The 20,795-nt window shown below is 37.9% G+C and overlaps 1 protein-coding gene across 2 annotated transcripts in view; it reads left to right on the forward strand.

Annotated features, from left to right (window-relative positions):
* The window catches only part of LOC131425954 (rhophilin-2), a 148,853-nt gene that overhangs the window by 81,711 nt on the left and 46,347 nt on the right, over positions 1–20,795 (forward strand). The window contains exon 2 of one of the 2 annotated variants that reach the window (XM_058588289.1): positions 8,676–8,904. The exons of the other annotated variant lie outside the window; for it this stretch is intronic. Within the exon in view, the coding sequence (XP_058444272.1) occupies positions 8,875–8,904 (30 nt within the window). The 5' untranslated portion in view covers positions 8,676–8,874. The remainder of the gene's footprint in view (positions 1–8,675; positions 8,905–20,795) is intronic. 2 annotated transcript variants of the gene reach the window in all.

Consider the following 20,795-nt stretch of genomic DNA (forward strand, 5'->3'; position numbering starts at 1 on the left):
GTGAGTATAGCAAAAATAAATTATTGTTGATTATTTATACACACTTAGATTTTTTTCCCGAGTCTCGGCAAAACTTTGCCGAGATTAGACATTAAAACAACTTAAATTCCTGATATTTTTCATATGAATTTCGAAACGTTTGTTTTGTTTTGAGAAAATTATAAATTACCAAGATCTTCGTCGCTTTTGGAAACAAATAACCGAAACTATCGGCGACGACACGACCTGCCACTCGTCTATCAAAACTGTATCGTAAATTTAACTACCCCTCAGTAACTGGAAATGTCAAATCGAAAACGCTAGTGTATTTTTTTAAACTGGCAGCACAAGTTGATATATTTATTGATTTTGAATAACAGTCACCATAACCTTGGTTACTGCATATCGAAGGCAAGATGAATGTAAACAAAATAAATTTCAGACCGGTTTTTATATTACGGAACATTTTAATTCGAGCGGAATGTAAAAATTGAGGAGTATGATTTATGTCTTTTATAAAGCCAAGTTCAAAATTCAGGTCTTGACTTGAAATCGTTGTGTGAGAAGGAAGACATGGAAATGACCGACAACGAGACTAGTGCTCTGCGGTACCTGCATAACGTACGGTAAAATGATTTTTTTGTGGAATTCCACTAGTAATCCTCGAATAGTGGCCAACAAGGTGAAATACTGTTTCCACTGCTGCGCAATCAACCGACACAAAACAATTTTGACACCGGTATATTACACCGAATCCTACTGCCCAGAAAAGCTAGCAGGTGAAGTGTACGAATGAATCGCTGGAAGCTGATCATTGTCCTCGTTCGTTGGTTTCATCCTTAGTTTCGATTAAATTCCGAAAATCGAGTTCATTTAAATGCATTTCTGCTTAATTTGGACAAAGTTTAACACTAAAAGAACTATTCCACCGCTTTCAAAACATGTTTATTTGTTTTGGGGTTCCTTGGTAACTAGTCCATAGCAACTTAAACAGTGTTGCTCGAGAAGATTATTTTTATCATTTACAAGGGGTCGCAAGATTTGTGGTAACTGGCGGTGAATCGTTAGCGAACAGTTTTAATGCTGATTTTTCTTCGGAGAGCCTGGTCGTGTCGTCGCTATCGGTGTTCAAGCATGTGAGCTATTGCCGAGAATTTAAGCAATTATTAAAAACAAAATTTTATTTATATAATAAACATTACAGTTAAAACTCGTTATCATTGGTTTATTTATTTCAATAGACTAATAGACTAGGAAATGTAAAATAAGAAAATATCTGTCCCTCGAAGAAAATATTGCCAAAACAGATACGCCGTAGAATGGATGCACTTCCATGTTATTTACAGTAGAGAACACAATTCGATTTTCCGCAGAAAATCAGATTCCGGCTACAACGAAAGTAATGGCTCAATAAATCTTTGAATATTTAAGGGAATATATCATACCGGAGTCCAATTAATTTCATGCAGTAGATTAGAGTTGCGAGAATCTTCATCCCGTAAGGGGGATTTCTTGTTACGAATAATCGTCGAACATTCAACAAATTTGTTCTTAACATCACGAAACATATCGCTATAGTCGGATTCAATTTTTATTTGCAACTAATTCCACATAAGACCACATGCACTTATTTACATCACTCAGTTTTGCACTGAAGAAAAATGGCTAAAAAAATCACCGAATTTTGGTTGTCTAAAAGTTATTTACCGAAATTTCGGTAAATTGATATCATAAATTTGTTGATTTCGGCAAAACGACCAACTGCTGGTAAACACGGAAATTTACAAAACCGAATATCAGTATAACATTTTTAATTTGCCGAGAAATCGGAAATAATAAACAGAGAATTTTGGAAAAAGCTATCTTAGCCGCAATTTGCCGAAATATCGTTTTGCCGTGCGTTTTCGGCATCTTTTTCCGCCGAGATCAAAATTAAGTTTTAAGTGTGTAGAAAGCACCTTCCAGATCCTGCTTTCACTGTCGGGAAGTCATTATAGGATATGTCGTAAGAACTTCATCGATATGTCAACCAACATTTTCGACAACAGTTTAAATAGCATACTTTACAATTGTGCATCTCCGAAACATAAATAATATAACATATATTTTTGGTATTTTTATACGGAAATAAAATGGAATCTGGATCCCCAATCAAATGTTCTCAATAAAAAAAAGCTGAAGATTCAATAATTACGAAATTTCACTTCGTTGCTTTTGCCGAAGTTTTAGTAACGGTTATGCCGAACAGACTTACAATTTCGGTAATAACTGACGTTTATCCCATTTTAGTTTACCGAGACTCCGCAATTTTATAGATAATTACCGAGTATTCGGCGGTGCAAATCTCGGCAGCTTTTTTGCCGAGATTCGGCAAAAAAGTATGTGTAGTAAATACTCTTACCGATTCAGTCGACTGAAAACGCTTACTACTAAGAGGCATTTTGAGATTCAGGAACAGGAAAAAGTCACACTGTGCCAGATCTGGCGAATATGGTGGTTGAGCGAGGACAGTGGTGCCGTGTCTGGTAAAAAAATTGCGCTCAACAAGAGTCGCATGCAATGGAACATTATCGTACTAAAGAATCCTATGGTTGGCTTTGACAAATCTGTCTTTTTTTTACAGAAGGACTCACGCAAACGCCGAAGTAGTATTCTTCATTTATACGACGATCTTACAGCACAATTTTTGTGGATTCTTGTCACGCTTTCTGGTGTTTGATGTTGATAGACGTCCAGAACGAGACAAATCTTCGACCACTATAACACTACCCTCTTTAAATGATTTATACCGCCTGTATGTCTTTATTCAAGACATAGAAGTGTCCCCCGTAAGCATGTTGCACCATTTTCAATGCTTCAACATATAAAATTTCGTTTAGAACACAAAATGTTATTCCAGTCCGACTCCCAGTTCCAGAGTTATGGGTTGATGAGTGTGATCTTTTGAACCTGGTCATTGTTTTTTATGCTGCAAATAAGGGGCACAATTTTTTAAATGCAGTTTCAATTTGTAGAACCGCAAAATTATTGATCATCATATTTAAAACCGAGTTAATAAGTGTTTCCGATTATGAAATGCTTGTTTATGTTATGATGCAAACATGGCGCTAAATCATGGAAGTGTTACTTCGATGAATGATGAAGATGAATACCCAACCGAGCTTCCATTGGACACATTGGTTTCCGAAAAAACGACCCCGAAAGTTTTAGAATTAGCTCTAATACTGTGTGAAATGAAATGCAAAAATTAAGTGTCACATGCATGATTCTCTAGGCCTAACATATGGGATGAAAAGTCCCTGGCCTAACAAAATTAACTTAATTCATCAACGTAATCTCCATAACATTTCAATATCACTTTTGTAGAACGATTTATCTTTTGGCTGGAATAGGCCTTCATAGTTTCAGCGATAACCTCTTCATTCGTGTGAAATTTCTTACCGGCGAGCATTTTTTCAGGTCTTCGAACAGCCAGTAGTCGCTGGGAGCCAAATCTGGTGAATACGGTGGATGTGGGTATTGAACGGCTGAAAGCAAAAATCGGATACGTGCAAGTTAGTTTGAAAAGGCCCGTTTAAGTATCTTTGAATGCAAAAACCGGATACGTATTTTGCTATGCCACAATCATTTGAAAACTTGTTTTTCTGAAAGAACCAGATAAAAAAAAAACTGAATGCAAATTCCGGATAAATACTTAAAAGGTTCTCCCGAAACAAAAGATTTTGTCCGGTTTTTGCATTCAGATTTTTTGCCCGGCACTTCCAAAAAACATGCCTTTAAGCGATTCTTACAAACAAGCTGCCCTTCCAAGTAACCAAAAATTCGTACAAATGGGAATAAATTGTCTTTAAGAGCCCAGAATCTAAACTCTCGACAAGGAACCAGCTCTGGATTCAATAACTAAATTCGGAACCTGGGACTGGTTCCGAATTCAGTTGCGAAATTCAAGTTTGGAATTCATATCAAGAATTCAATTCATAAATTAAGTAAGCTCTACAAATTTTGAACTGAACTAATTTCCAAAATCTGACTCTTAATTTAATTCTGGAACTGAAATCTGAACTTGAATTAAGGAACTGAATTCAGTTCCAGAACCGAATTTCAGAATTCAATTTCAGCATGCAGGTTCTGAATTCTAAGACCTGAATTCTGAAAGTAAATTCTGAAACTGAATTGAGGAATTAGAGTCTAAAGCTAACAGAGATTTTGAAAGCATAGGAATTGAATTTTGGTTCCGAAGTCAGTACCAAAATTCAGGATAAGAGCTTAGATCCAAAGTTCATGCCTTATATTTTGTTTCTAAATTCTAAAGTAGAAGTCCTGATTCGGAATTCTGAATCCGAATTCCGAACTTAAATTGAGGCACTAAATTTAGTTCCCAAATCTAGTCAAGAAACTAAATTTGGAACCTGAGACTCCGAATTCAGTGACGAACTTCAGGTTCAGAATCCATATCAAGAATTCAATTCATGAACTAGGTTCTACAAATTTGGAACTGAATTCATTTCTAGAATCCACCACTTAATTTAATCCTGGGACTGAAATCTGAAATTTCCGAATTCAATTCCATCATGCAGGCTCTGAATTCAAAGCCTGAGTTCTGAAAGCGAATTTTGGAATTAGATAAAAGTGATTTTAAAGCCTTAGGAATTGAATTCTGGTTCAGAAGTCCAACCAAAATACATGTTAAGAGTTTAGATCTAAAATTCATACTTCAAATTTTGCTCATGAATTCTGAAGTTGAGTTCCTGAATCAAAATTCTGAATTCGAATACCGAACTTAAATTAAGGCACTAAATTCAGTTCTCAAATCTAGTCAGGAAACCATTTCTAAAAATCTAGCTCCAGTACTGGGATTAAGGCCCAGAGTATTACTTTAAACTTTTGAACCTGTATTCTGGAACTAAATTATACATTGAATTCAGTTCCAGAGTCCAACGTCTGCTATTGGTGGCTGCAACAAATTTGTCTTTTTCTTACAGATGGACTCACGCAAACGCCGAAGTATAGTATCTTACAGCATTTTTGTTGATTCTTGCCATGCTTCCTGGTGTCTGATGTCGATGTACGTCCAGAACGAGACAAATCTTCGACCACTATAACACTACCCTCTTTAAATGACTTATACCGCGGTATAAGTCATTTAAAGAGGGTAGTGTTATAGTGGTCGAAGATTTGTCTCGTTCTGGACGTACATCGACATCAGACACCAGGAAGCATGGCAAGAATCAACAAAAATGCTGTAAGATACTATACTTCGGCGTTTGCGTGAGTCCATCTGTAAGAAAAAGACAAATTTGTTGCAGCCAACAATAGGATTCTTCAGTTTGATAATGCTTTATTGCATGCGACTCTAGTTGAGCGCAATTTTTTGGCAAAAACACGGCACCACTGTCCTCGCTCAGCCATCCTATTCGCTAGATCTGCCGCCGTGTGACTTTTTCCTGTTCCCGAAACTCAAAATGTCTCTTCGTAGTAAGCTTTTTTAGTTGACTTTGCACCGAGATTTGCACCGCCGAGTACTCGGTAATTATCTATAAAATTGCGGAGTCTCGGTAAACTAAAATGTGATAAACGTCAGTTATTACAGAAATTGTCAGTCTGTTCGGCATAACCGTTACTAAAAGTTCGGCAAAAGCAACGAAGTGAAATTTCGTAATTACTGAATCTTCAGCTTTTTTTATTGAGGATCCATTTGATTGGGGATCCAGATTCCATTTTATTCCCGTATAAAAATACCAAAAATATATGTTATATTATTTACGTTTCGGAGATGCACAATTGTAAAATATGCTATTTAAACTATAATGACTTTCCGACAGTGGAAGCAGGATCTGTAAGGTGCTTTCTAAGCACTTAAAACTTAATTTAGACGCACAAGAATAAATGATCGATTTTCGACGATGATTTACTTTTTATACTTGTCCAGTTTAACATCGGGGCTGATATTTGCCTGACGACCTCATAGAAAGTAAGACATATTCACGTAAAAAAGTTTCCAAGAGATTTTAAAAACGGTAGGTTAACAAATGAGGTAATATTAGGGACCACTAATCTACTCGAAGCAAATTGAAGAAGCGTTGTTTTATTCTGAATTTTTCAAGCCAAACGGAAAAATGTCGCTCACTTTGCTGAATTTGACATTGAAACAGAAAAAAGAATAACTGAAAAATCACTCAGTTTTAGTTAAATCTGTTAATTTAAATTCGAAGAAATAGTGTTGCTGGTAAAAGTTTCTCAAATTTCGGGATTTCCTCGGATTAAGAACGAGTAAATGGCGCAAAACTCAAATTTTATCTACATGCACTTTTTATAAAAATCATGTATCGATTGCTTTTTTTAAAATTAAATTTTATTTGGTAACAAAACTTTCGTTGGAACATTTTTACGCGCGTCTTTCCGCATACTTATGCCACCTTCACATGCCCACACATCTTGGACAGCGCCGTATAGATAGTAAAGTATAGATTGGAGGAGAAGGAAAAACTCAACAAACCGTATCAAAGCAACACTTTTTTTTCCTCTTTGTACATTCACATTAACTCTGCCTTCCCGTTTCAGTGCATTTTAATTAGTTACCATTCGGTTGAAAACTACCGCAACCCAACAAACTTTATTTTTTTAAAAAGGCAGAAGTCGAAATTGCGCAAATATTTGACCGCTCAACGTTTCCATCATGGCGGCTGCTCCTCCGAGTTGAAGACGTTTTGCACAAACGGTGAGGCTGCGTTGTCTGTCTAACCTCTGCTTTTGCCTTTTGCAACCGCTGATCGGTTATCGAAATTTGATGGTTTGTTTTGTTTCTTTTGCTTGCTTCGCTCAATTTGAGCTACGACGCTACGTGAACCACAGAATCATCAACTTAAAACGGTAGTTCCCGTGCGGGTGCGAAGATTAGGAGGCTAATTATGCGGTATGAGTGCCAAACTCATTCACTCGCTTCAGCTGGCGTCGCTGCTCTGCTGCTGTCAAAAAGCCACACTCTTGACAATTTCCATTGAATCGAAACGGTTTTCAGTTTTTTTCTTTCTTCTGCCAGACGCAGATGAAACATACAAACGGATAACGTGCTCGCATTGCTCTCCGCGAAAGCTAAGGTACTTATTGTAAGAGATTCTCTTACAAATGTTGGGCAAACTTTCACAACGGATATATTGCACTTGTATCGAAGATTGTTTGTTTGCTGACGTCCCGTCATCAACAAAGCGAATAGCGTTCCACCGAGTTACTTCGATTGCAAATATTTCTGTATGTAGTAGAAATGGAAGGTTTCATTCCATGTGATCATCACTGGTAAATTAAATACAAGCGTTATGATTTTCCGTTGAAAAAGGCACCCCACAGTAAAGTAAGTCGTATTCACGACAAAAATGGGTTGTATAGAGGTACAGTAAAGTAAATTCCGCATAATTCTTTAGGAGTATTATTATGGTTTTAAGAAGAACCGAATAGAAGTCTGGAATAGAGAACTGGACCCTGAGTTCAAGACCTAAATTTAGATCCAATAACAGACTCAGAATCCTGTTTCAGTCGCTACTGGTTCTCGCCTTGGTGGCCAGCAAGCGAATGAGAGATGCGACCTGAGCGTTTGAGGTTTTTATTAACCACGCAGAAGGTGCATTCTCTCTCGCTGCTGGTTAACTCCCGCTGCTGCTGCTGGCTGGTCCTCTCGCCTCGATGGCCAGCAAGCGAATGAGAGATGCGACCTGAGCGTTTGAGGTTTTTATTAACCACGCAGAAGGTGCATTCTCTCTCGCTGCTGGTTAACTCCCGCTGCTGCTGCTGGCTGGTCCTCTCGCCTCGATGGCCAGCAAGCGAATGAGAGATGCGACCTGAGCGTTTGAGGTTTTTATTAACCACGCAGAAGGTGCATTCTCTCTCGCTGCTGGTTAACTCCCGCTGCTGCTGCTGGCTGGTCCTCGCGCTTCGATGGCCAGCAAGCGAATGAGAGATGCGACCTGAGCGTTTGAGGTTTTTATTAACCACGCAGAAGGTGCATTCTCTGTCGCTGCTGGTTGATGATTCCACTCCCACGACGTCTGCTTCCATCGAACGCACGAAAAGAAATGATCGATTTTCGACCACGGTTCCCCTTTTATACGCATTCAGTTGAAGATATGTGCCTGACTATCTCAAAAACGTCGTCCTTGCGCGAAAAACCCAAGCGAAAGTAAAAAGTTTTCCGCGTTGTTTTCAAATTTTAAGAAAACTTAATTTTTGAGTTGTTTGTGGTTATCGCACACTGTTCAAAATATTATCCTGAATTCCTGATCATATTTTTGATGAAATGGTGAAAGAATTATGTTGCTACCATTAATACAAGTCGAGATATTCGCGATTAAGTTCTGCCCATTCTTCCATATGGCTAATTTTGAAAAGGCGCCCCATAGTAAAGTAAGTCGTATTCACGACAAAATGAAAATAAAAGCAAGCAGTTTATCTCGAAACTTGCTACGTTCTAGAGGCTTCAAAGCTAGCGGTTACGAGACCGCTAGTTTTTTTGGATACGGAATAATTTATTGAAGAGTTGAGAACAATAACAAACAGTGACTGACAGGTGCTTTGATTGATTTGTATCATTTAATTAATCAGTCGATTAATTGTGTGAAATAATCAAATACTAATTTTTTTCCCCCATTACTTAACCGTGTTGATAAATCGATGATCCATTTCTGTGCAACCGACTGATTGGCTAGCTATCGGAACACCAAACAAAGTGACAAAGTGTACGGACGAAAATAAATAAACAAACTGGTGAAAAGTGTGAGACAAAATATTGATCTCGAATCGAAGCAGTCAGTTGGTAATCTGTCAGTGCGCGCACATTGGCTTCGCGCCGACAAAGGCACAAGGCCGTCACGCTATTGATTCGGCACCGTGGAACACACCGTCGGAATGGGCTATCTGCAGGATTTACAGCTTAAGGTAAGAGTATAGCGAAATTTAAACGGTTGATCAATGAATTTCCCATCTTCAAGCACTTCCAGTGAGCGCACAGCACAGTCTTCTCGCTCGATGCTCACCCCTTTTTTAGGAATAAATTGTGCAATATCTTTTTAGTCGAAACATAAACAAGTTATTATTGACGTTGAAATGGCGCTTATCTTTCTATTCCATAATGTAATGATGCAAAAACTGCTGTAGTTGAAATGATTGAAGCAGTCTGCTATAGAAAAAATAAAAATGATTAGATGAAATGGAGCCTGTGAAACGCTTTACCAAGGTGTCCATACTTAGAGGAGAATTTTTTTCCGGAAAACATGAGGGTGCAATTTATTTACATTTTTTCTAAAGATAATAATTACTGAGAAAACTTGTGAGGATACTGTGGTGAATAGGATGAATACAGGCCCGTGCACAGGAATCATCCATGGGGGGGGGTTTCAAGGGTAGAGGGGGGTGTCCAAAATGCGAAAAGGCGCCTCATCCACTATATTGACAATGTAAAAAGCGGGGGGGGGGGGGGGTTATTATGTCAGTTTATAAATAGATAATAAATTGACAAAAAATATGAATTGTCAAGTTATTTGCACTTTAATGTAATAAGTACTCCATAGTGAAACTTAATTTAAAAAAATATTCTTCATGGGGGGGGGGTTAAAACCCCCAAAACCCCCCCCCCCCCTGCGCACGGGCCTGGATGAATAAATAATGATAATTAAATAAAAGGCTTTAATGCTATAAAGATTGGATGGTCGAAATAATAAAATATATTTTATAAATTCTATACTACCAAAGTGATAGTTTATTCTGATGAAACTGGTGCCACTGAAAATCAAAGTTAGCGTAACTCTGGAAACCGTTATTTTCATGATACACAATTGCACTTCGTTGATGTGGATACGAACATGTTAAGGATTTGTTGATACGATGAAAACGAGAATTATTTTCATTCTACGATCGAAGCTTACTTCTAACAGACGTGCTTAGATTTGATTTCGACAGATACTAATGTCGTTTTCGCTTGAGAAAACTGAAACTGACCCAGGGTAGTTTCAACAAACAAACACTTTTCACGAAACTGTGTTGGTTTCGCACTTAGCAACGGGGGTTTGATCAAACCTGATATAACAACAAGGTTCGAAACTGACTCGATTTTCAGTTCAACAACGTTAAAACTAGGTTCGAAACTAGCTTCAAACAAACGGTTTGACAGCAGTTAGGGTGAAAACTGGGTTAGGTTTGGCATCAAGCAAAAACTACATAAAAGTAGGAACTTTCTTAACTTGACATTCTAATGAATGTAGAAGAATGGCATACAATTTACAGACGAGTAACATTTAAATATCTCTCTTCGAAAGGAAAAAAGTTAGTAGTGGAAACGTCGGCCGAAAAAAAACACTCTTTGGGAGACCTTCAGACTGGAATCAAATATATTATATATCATATATTTCAATGATCACTCTAAGGAATCCAATACAAATCGAAAAAGACAACACAGTCACCGTCTTGTGGCCGAAAAGGTTGCTAATTCAATATTGTGGAATAGTTTCCACCTAAATCCAAGCATGTCAGGTCATTTTTTCAAAAATCTGGAATCAAGACAAAAAAACATAATAGCCAATCGGAATAATTTTGGTGAGCAAAAAAAAAACAAGCTCTCGCTACTTCCAACTGCTCGGTCGGATATTCGTTTTCTTTCAGTTTTCCCTAACAAATTGGAGACTTTTTGGGCCTAATTAATAGGGTCTGACTTTTTGGGACTCATTGCCATGATCGATTTTAGAAATCTGTGATAATCTGTGTCATATTGAAAAATCGTGCTGAAAATTGTAAATCTGTGAAACTCAGATTAATCTGTGAACCTGGCATTTCTGCCTGAATCTGAACCAGAGCTGCCAACTATTTTTTTTTCAAAAATCTGGTTTTGGCGGAAAAATCTATCTGTACAATATCTAGTTCGAAAAATCAAACATCGATTTAGTGAGGAAACTAATTTTGCAAGCAATCTATCTGTATGAAAATTGAAATAACGGTATTTTGAGAAAGCATAACATATTCCTGTATCGAGTCCAAAAATCGGTAGAAATACCGATAAATCGGTATAGTTGGCAGCACTGATCTGTACTGAAAGTCAATTGAGCATGATGTTTACTTAGAGGTGTGAACTTTTGTATATTTCAAGTGACGTTTTTCCTGATGAAGTAAAACATCAAAAATTAATTTTTGAGCGATCAGTGGAATGAATTAAATATTTCTTATATTTGAAAAAAATCATTACTATTTTGCTACTAATGCCACGAGATCATTTCACCTATGAACAATACGATAATCAAAACAACAAACCGTTCAAAGTTCTGTGGAGAATTAAAATTAAACCTATCGTCTACATATCAAAAAGTTATGAAGTGGTGTTTAACTTTGGAGAAACTTAAAACGGCCTGGTGTTTTGTATTTCTTCCACTGAAATCGGAAATCATCATCGTAGTAAACCTGTCTACAAGTGGATTGACTTGTAAATTCTTTCACGAATTAGTAAAAGATTGTATTTCAAGCTATATTTAGACCTTTTTTTTCGTACAGTGCATACTGAGAAATGTTTTGAATATTTGTGGTTGTTTGATACTGATTGGCAAAGTTGTCAAATCTGCATACAAAATTAGTAGTGTATTAGATACCAGATTCACCTCCGCGCTCCTATCAATAACAATTGACTTTCAATTCCAAATTTGAAAATGTAGCCTTCATAGGTTGACATGCAATTTCAACGCCTAAGTATGCAATCTCAAGTTAGGTCATACAACTCTTAGTCTGAAAATAAAGTTTCATGATGCTATGACTTCTTTCAGTAGCAATTCAATAAAAAATGAGAATTATGAAATCAAACCTTTGTGGAATTAAAGCAAAGAGCGTAAGTTTTTGTCACGAACACGACTTACTTTACTATGGGGCAATTTTGTACTCTTTTTTGACAATCTTATTAATTTATGTGTTAGAATAAGTGTGCTGTGAATTCGTCCTAGTTTAGTATAGATGCACCGTTACAATTATGGAAGTGGAGAAATGAAACCTTGTACAATTCACTATTTATCTATCAACTTATAAGAACGATTTTAGATATTCAGAAGTGTGAAGAAATGTGTTAGTTTTATTCGTATACACGTCATCCAGTTATGTCTCTGACATTACCCAACCACGTTTTTCTTTCTAAGAGAATTGCTCTTGGACTGCCTAGAAATTGGTGGCATATTTCTTTTCACTCGGATGCTGTCAGTTCAATCGAAGGGGTGTCGTCAGTTCAATGGCGTCGGGTGCTGTCAGTTCAATGGCGTCGAACTTGATCAGAAAAACTATCGTACGAAAGAAAGGAATCCGACCAACTTGCGCCAGTCCCATTGAGGATTTTTTCCGCAAAAAAATCTGAATTCGTGAAAAAAAATGTTTTTCACTATATGACTGGAAACTAAGAAACCTCTTTCCCTCATATAGTGATATGTTCATGTGTGGGCTACCCATACCCGATCAGTGCTGACTAGTAAATTATTCTACTGCCAAGAAAACTTAGTTGCTCTGTTAACAATCTAACCCATGATGCATATTCCCATTCCGTTTAATTATTCATGCGTCGTTTATGGCCGGCTTTTCAAACCAGCCATGAACAATCGGGTGTGAAATAGCGGGTTCTGCAGTAGCTGCTCTTTGGGTACAAACCGGGAAAAGTATGCCCATCCCATTAGCTGCAAGCAATACAAACACTCACCAATGGTGCGATGGGTTTTTTTCCCTCCTAGACCACCGACCGTTCCGTTCGCCGAGAGATGCAGAGTGGGGCCGTTCCCGGTCGATCAAAGGCTCCAAGTTTTCCATTAAGTATAGATAGGTGCTGGTGGGATGTCTGTTATTATAGCTCATTATTCTATTACAAGTAGCTCGCGGTCCGCTGGTCGATTTATGGCTCTTGCCGGGTACGAGCAGTACCTCTTGGAGCCGCAAACTAGAAACTGTTCCTGCGTACGGTTCGTAACGGTGTTTACTTGCTTGGAAGCGTTCTTGGCTTGATGTAGATTTTTCCAACCCGAAAAGCTGTACATTTTCCAAACAATTTCACCAAGTTTGGTCTTGGACTTTCTAGTTGCGCTAAAAACACACAATTTCGAGTGAATATCCAAGTCGTCCGGGCTCGCATAATCATCATTATATATCTTCACCGGCACCTACATATTTAATCATGTCCGACATAATTTCCCCCATTTGTGGTCGGATTCCTACACAATAATCAGTCCAGCTTGAACGCATCCAGGAAATGAACCTACTCAACAGTCGTTGGTCGTTGTACAATACTGGCCAGCAAAATGGTCAGTGCACCATAAACAACCCCCGGACAGGTTGGTATACTTGGATGGCAACAGTCAATCAAGCATGCCATGCCACGATGAAGAATTCTGTTCGTTCCAATGTGTACCTAAATTGTTGTGCTGGTTGGCATAACTTTCCGCGTAGTTACCGGGTTGCTAACCAAGGGAGTATTTATGTACCCTAACGAGCCAAACGCTAATGGACCAATTGCATCGCATTGGCAATCTTTAATCCTACATGCGCTGCCGTCACTCGAAGACACAATGCATGTCAACAACCCCGCAATTGCACCGGCTGAATGTCTTCTCAATGTCAACAACGATTTGGGCTAAATTTCCTTGCCCAATTTAACCCAATCTAGGTAATTTGGAAAAAAAAGACAATTACAACCGGCAGTCGTCTGCATAATTTGATTTGCCGAAGATGAATTGCCGCTTGAAGGTTTCATTCACATGATTTGTTTTTCGTCTGCTGCATTTCTAGCTGCTTGTTGTGCATCGGTATGGATGTGGATGCCAGTACATTTCTACAATTGAGCACAAAGTAACAATCTCGTCACCAAATCGGAGGCTGATACATTGGGAAATAATCCACGTAATCAAAAACGGAATGTTAGAGAAAGTTAAAAATATTCTAATTCGAGATGTATAATTCATGGCAGTTTGAAATTTAAATTTGGAATTTCCTGGCCTCTAATAAAGTCCGGGCCCGGGACGATTCCTCTTCATCCAATTGAATTTAATAATATAAAAAAGATGATGGATCAGAAAGGTAAAACATTCACTATCAAACTACCTAACTATTGACAATATTGACAACACTTTTCCTACCACGCTGCAGTAATATTAATTTCAATAGCGGCCCTTACACGAGTCATTAAAAATGTCATTACTAAAAAATAATATCATTTTAATGAACGTGTTATGGTGCAGTAATGACGAGATTTCTATCAAATTTGAAATACATCATTACTTATGTCGTTTTCGTTTTTAAACTGCACTACACCGGTGGAGTGCTACACCATGGCATGAATAAACGAACAAAAATGATGAAAACATAAACAGTAACCATTGACTACAATAAACGATTCCATTGCACAGAGCTACACCAAACTTTTGATGAGTGCTACACTAGTGGTATCGGTGCAGAAAAAGTGTAGCACTGGTGTAGTGCAATTGGTAAAAACGAACGGTTTCAGTGCAGCTTTCGCTACACCTGTGTAGTGCAATTTAAAAACGAAAACGACATTAGTCATCATTAAAAATGACAAAAATAATGCTCGTGTAAGGGCCGCTAATAACTTGTATTTGGTTATATCATTTTCAACCAATCAGCTGGTCCGAAACTGGGTCGAAAAATGTACTAACAGTTGTCAGGTCCTGTCCTACACGCTTAAAAATAGTTACTCAAAAATGAGTAAGATCCCACTCATCTACAGAAAACAGTGGAACAACTCTAATTTAGAGTAACTGCTTAGTAACTCAAATTTGAGTTCTTCTACTGAAAACGATGTTTGGGTAAAATCTACTCATTTACTGAGCAATGCTTTATTTGTACTTGAGGCAAAAATTCAGTAATTTCGAAGCGAATACTGCAGCTGCAAGTGTTCCATCTGATTTGTTTGATTTGGACATTTTCACCGTTACACCTCACATGATTGAACAAGCGGCAAAAAAACTGAAGCGCTCTTTTTCACCTGGTCCGGATGGAATACCCGCCGTTGTCTTGTGTCGCTGCATATCCTCCATAGCTGAACCACTAAGTGTTATTTTCAACCGATCGTTCGAGCAATGCAGATTCCCTCGCATATGGAAACAGTCATATATGTGTCCTGTTTTCAAAAATGGTGATCGACGAAATGTCGCAAATTATCGAGGAATAACTAGCCTCTCGGCCTCATCGAAATTATTTGAGATAATTGTGAGTGGTGCTATTTTAGATCGTGCAAAGAACTACATTTCATTTGATCAACACGGATTTATGCCTGGTAGATCAGTTACAACGAATTTGTTAACCTTAACGTCTGAATGTATTTCTAGTATGGAGGCAAAAGCACAAATGGATGTGATCTATACCGATCTAAAAGCAGCGTTTGACAAGATTGATCATCGAATACTGTTGTGTAAATTAACTCGACTTGGTTTATCATCGCAACTTGTGTCTTGGCTGAACTCATATCTTTCCGATAGACAACTGCGTGTAAAAATCAATAACGTTGCGTCGTCCGAATTCTCGAATAAATCAGGTGTTCCGCAAGGTAGCAACTTGGGACCCTTGCTATTTGTAGTATTTTTCAACGATGTTGCATTACTCTTGGGATCTGGTTGTAAATTAATCTACGCAGATGATTTGAAACTGTATCTCGCCGTTCGTAGTGTTGAGGATTGCCAACGACTGCAAGATTTGCTTACAAGGTTCGCAAATTGGTGCAAGGAAAATAAACTCATTATCAATGTAACCAAATGCCAAGTTATCACATTTCATCGGATTCTACGTCCCATTATATTCGACTATAACATTGATGGAACAATTTTATCTAGAGTGACTCAGGTGTGTGATCTTGGTGTACAACTGGATGCAAAATTGACGTTCGATGTCCAACGGTCGCTAGTTATTTCGAAAGCTTCCCGTCAGCTGGGATTCATCTCTAAAATTGCTAAAGACTTCAAAGATCCGCTTTGCTTGAAGGCTTTATATTGCTCACTCGTCCGCCCGATTCTGGAAAATGCTTCAGTAATCTGGTGTCCGTATCAAATATCATGGAGCCTTAGAATTGAACGTGTTCAGAAACGTTTTGTTCGCATGGCATTACGACATTTGCCTTGGAGAGATCCTGTAAACTTGCCACCATACCCGGACAGATGCCAATTATTGGGAATCGATACTCTACAGCGCCGAAGAAAAATTCAACAGGCATTGACTATTGCGAAATTAATAAACGGGGAGATCGATGCTCCAGAATTGCGTAGCAAAATTAGTTTTCGAGTACCAAGCAGACCATTGCGATATACGACTCTACTTCAAAACGGATTTCACAGGACTTTATTTGCAAGTAACGAACCTATAACTGCGTGCACACGAGCTTTTACTTCTGTTGAAACAATTTTTGAGTTTGATGAGCCTTCCCGTCGCTTCGCAGAAAGAATGAAACGAACTATATTATAAGGACTGTTTTTTTTATTTTTATTTCACTTGACGCATTGTAATTACTTTTTGTTTTGTGTTTGTTGTTTAAAAGATAGTGGTTTTTGCGCCTGTCTGAGAATGGCATGAAATTTGTTCAACTCATATGGGCCTTTTCCCACTCTGTCGGTTCATTTAGACATATGTCCGATGAACCCAATAAGAAATAAATAAATAAAATAAAAAAAATAAATAATTAGCACTCAAATTTTGAATGAAGTTTCATTTCACATATATCCAATTTGAGTTAAAATTGTCCCTTTCTGAGTATATTGTATTAAAATATTGAGTAACTGACACTGAATAGCAAAAATAACCCTACTGTGTTTATTTTTTATTCCGTTTACAATTGATTTCTAACTTCGAAACATCATATTTAGTGGCGGTCGTTTGAAGTTGCGCGTTAATCGCACCATAACACACATGTCAAAAATGCTAAGGCATTAATAAGACACTTATTATTATTCCTCATAAATGACACACTTGAGCATATTCGTTTCCATTCTGAAGCACAATACGGAGCACCCCTGGACACAATTTCTTCGTCGATGGCACAACCAAGATCACAGTTTATCAGTTAACAAAAAATGGCGTCTGTTGCTACAAATGGTTTTTACAATTTTTAGACTGATCTCTCGAATAGTAACCTGAAAACAAGCTCTTGAGTTTGAACTCAAATTCAGAATAAGAATTAATCATTTTCATTGATGATAACTACACATTTTTAGACGTTTCCATGTATTATTTGAAAATGAGTAACTAGTACTCAAACTCTGAGTAACTATTTTTAAGCGTGTAGCTTGTGATGAACGAAAATCTTATGGAAACTACCTAGAGCCACTTTACCTGAAATTAGGTTATAGAACGGAACCCCCCAAATTAGGTGGAATGTACTTAAAATTAGGTTGTTTTGCGGTTCCGTGTAGATAACAGATGTCACGATGATGTATAAATGGTGAACAAATTTTTTTTATGCTGAAGTACGGTATTTAGTTTTTTTTTGCCGAAGAAAAGGAAGATATGACAAAGAAAACCGTAACTACCTGTTTAGTTACTGAAACTGAAAATCGAATGAGATCGTTTTTTATGAGCTTGTGTAATGACGTCAATCGTCATCAACTCAGTTTTTCATTTAAATCTTTACCCAATGAGAAATGAAAAAGAAAAAGGTCGATGTATTCGACGAAAAATCAAATTTTTAATCCGCTACAAGCAGGATTTGGGCTCGAATTAAATAATAGGGTATTAATTGCACGGTTCTTTAAGAGTTTAGGAGATTTCAATGTCCTTTACCTCGACTCGCCAGTGTAGTATAGTTCAAATTTAAACCCAACAGTTCAGTATTCCCTAACTAGGAGGCAAGCTTCATGTTCAACTGTACATGTTTAAGTTCAATGTGGTCTGCTTGGCACGGACGCAAAACATGAAGAATATGTCTGAGTAATCGTTGATAAATGGTATCATCCCACACAGACACAACAATGCGTATCTAACCACATACTCTGTTGGCTGGTGTGTAATTAAGTAAATAATTTATTTTTTTCTGATTCGTGATTAAGGTACATATATGATGGCAACTCTATATCCTCTATATATTACCAAGTTCACAACTAGAAGGTACTTCAAACGGCTGACATTTAACAACTAAAATGAGAGACGGTTTTGTTGTGGAGAAAACAAATGAAGCAAGTCGACATTATCCGGTAGTTTCAAATTTCACATACCTGAATGCTGAATGAATGACAACGAACAAAAAGATCTGGGTGGAACAATAAGTTTAATCCACAGAAGAATTTGATCAATCATCACGCCCAAAGCCTCAATCTTTTTTCGAATAGAAGGTAAATGAACGACGGCAGCGGAGTGGGAAAGCAGGGAAACCAAAAACCGTTAATCGGCTGGCTGCGTAGAAACTGATACGGTGCTTCTGTGCACCGGGTAAACAAAAACTAAAATACGGCTGAAAATGACGAGCCTAACAATGTTCATCCGATAGGGGCAATCAAGTCGCGCTGATGGAGATTAAACATTCCGATTAGGGTGCCCTCCATGTCGGTTACGAAACCTTCAATATTAGAAAAAAAAAGAAAATTTTAGTCCCACAATTTCGTTGATATTTTGTAATTCTATTCCACTAAAATTTTGAATAGATGGGTTTAAAGAATGAATAGTAGCAAAATTGGACACCCTTAACTGCACCTCAACTGGGCCTCGGGCCATCGAAATTGTTTGTTTTGGTCTAATCTCTCTCAACATAAGGTTCAAGCCTCTTACTCATTCAAACCGTCCGGCTGACCGACGGAACAGATCGAGTAGATCAAAATCGGGTTCGTCGCTTTTCTTTCTTGTTGAGATCTTTTGTTGGTGCGTCACGGGAGGGAGGAGCGGGACGAGGGCAGGTTACTTCTTTGTTTGAATTGCTTCTCGGTTCCCGGAGCCAGAGATTGAGCTCCGGTTTGACCTGCTAACCGTGATTGATTTTAGCGACAGGAAACTCAGGTTCCCGGTTTGTTGGTTTTTGAACTGGCATTTCGACACGGTTTTCTTATGCACTGGTTGATTGTTTTGTGTTTTCTTCCCTCTGCTACCGGTGAATTTGACTGTTTATACGGAGTTTCATATCAATTTGGTTGAGCTTCATACCTATTCAGATTCCCTCGGTTTACCGGTTCGCTTCAATTGTATTGTTTTCGACTATTTTAGCAGTTCACTTTAATTATTTTCAATTCAAGGGATTCTTTTTCATATAAAGACTGTCCCAGAAAGTATGGACGCAACCAAAATCCGCTGCCATTTCGCAATGGTTCAGAATCTGTCAATTTTTATGGCTGCGTCCTGTTGTTTACACTCTTCTCTAACCACTTGTGCAGTTGTTTATTCGTTTTCATTAGTTTGTTTCGAAATGCGTGGACTTTCAGCAGAACAACGTCGAAAAATTGTGTACAAATGGTGCACAGAACGCGAACTGTCACCGAGAAAGATAGCAAAAATGGAAGGAGTAAGTGAAAAAGCCGTGTGAAATGCAATCAGGAATTTCGGTCCTTTGAGGATAAACCGAAAACGGGTCGAAAAAAAAAGGACCTGCTAACCTTCAGTTGGATAAACGTAAACTGAAGGCGTTCGAGCAAAAGAAGGAGGTTTCAGTTCGGGATGTGGTCAGAAAAGTGGGCACTTCGAAGTCAAATGTTCTTCGTGCTAAAGAACGTTTGAATCTTCGAACCTATAAGAAGCAGAAACAACCAAAACGTAGTCCGAAACAAGTAGCATCGATCAGGCCGAGGGTTCGAAAGCTGCACAATACGATTCATGCTGGAAATTTGAACTGCATAATCATGAACGACGAAACCCAATATTATACGCTGTGAGAAGGGCAAGTGTTAAACCAGTCCGAGACATCGATTGAAGTCGAAAAGAAAGCTATGGTCTGGCAAAGCAATTTGTAGCTGCGGTAAGAGTTCGAAACTCTTCATCGCCACTGCTTCAATGAACAGCGAAATATACATCAAGGAATGTTTACAAAAACGACTTCTACCCATGATTCGAAGCCACAAGGATCCTGTTATCTTCTGGCTAGATCTTGCTTCTTGCCACTACTCGAAATCAACGGTTGAATGGTATACTACCAAAAATGTCACTTTCGTCCCAAAAGACATGAATCCACCAAATTGCCCACAACTTCGACCAATTGAGGAATTTTGGACATTAACGAAGGCACAAATTAGGAAACATGTCTCGGCAGCCGAAACCATTCAACAGTTCGAAAAAGATTGGAAAAAAGTGTCAAAACTTGTCGCCAAGAAGTCTGTACGGAATTTAATGAGGAACGTTCGCAAGAAGGTGCGCCAGCTAGTCTACAATGGTCAAGTAGCAAATGTTGAGAATAATATTCTGTTGTTGTAGTCTAATATTATCAGTATATCGAATAAAATTTGAATATCTAACACTTGTGAATTATTTACAGCGAAATCAAAGTGCGTTCATACTTTCTGGGACAGTCTTTATTCAAGAATCACAATACTAGTAAAACAGCCATAGCTCAAAAACTTGATAGCAGTTTTCTCTGATACCGTTGAGAGTGGAAATTCAAAATTGAAATCAGTTCATTTAGTACATTGTTATAAATACAATGATGTTTTTTACGACGATTTCTTTAGGTCTAGCGGAGAAAAATGCCCTCGTGTTTTGCAACAATGGTGGTTTTTCCTAAGATTGTCAATCGTAACCTTCACTAGCGAACTACGATCAAAAGTTTTTTTTTATCAAATCCGATTTTTGCGTGCTTCTTTCTTGCGATCAGTTACAAAATATCATATTCGTGAAATTCTTCGTATTAACAT

Source organism: Malaya genurostris, chromosome 1, assembly GCF_030247185.1.
Source record: "Malaya genurostris strain Urasoe2022 chromosome 1, Malgen_1.1, whole genome shotgun sequence".
In the NCBI taxonomy this organism is placed as follows: domain Eukaryota; kingdom Metazoa; phylum Arthropoda; class Insecta; order Diptera; family Culicidae; genus Malaya; species Malaya genurostris.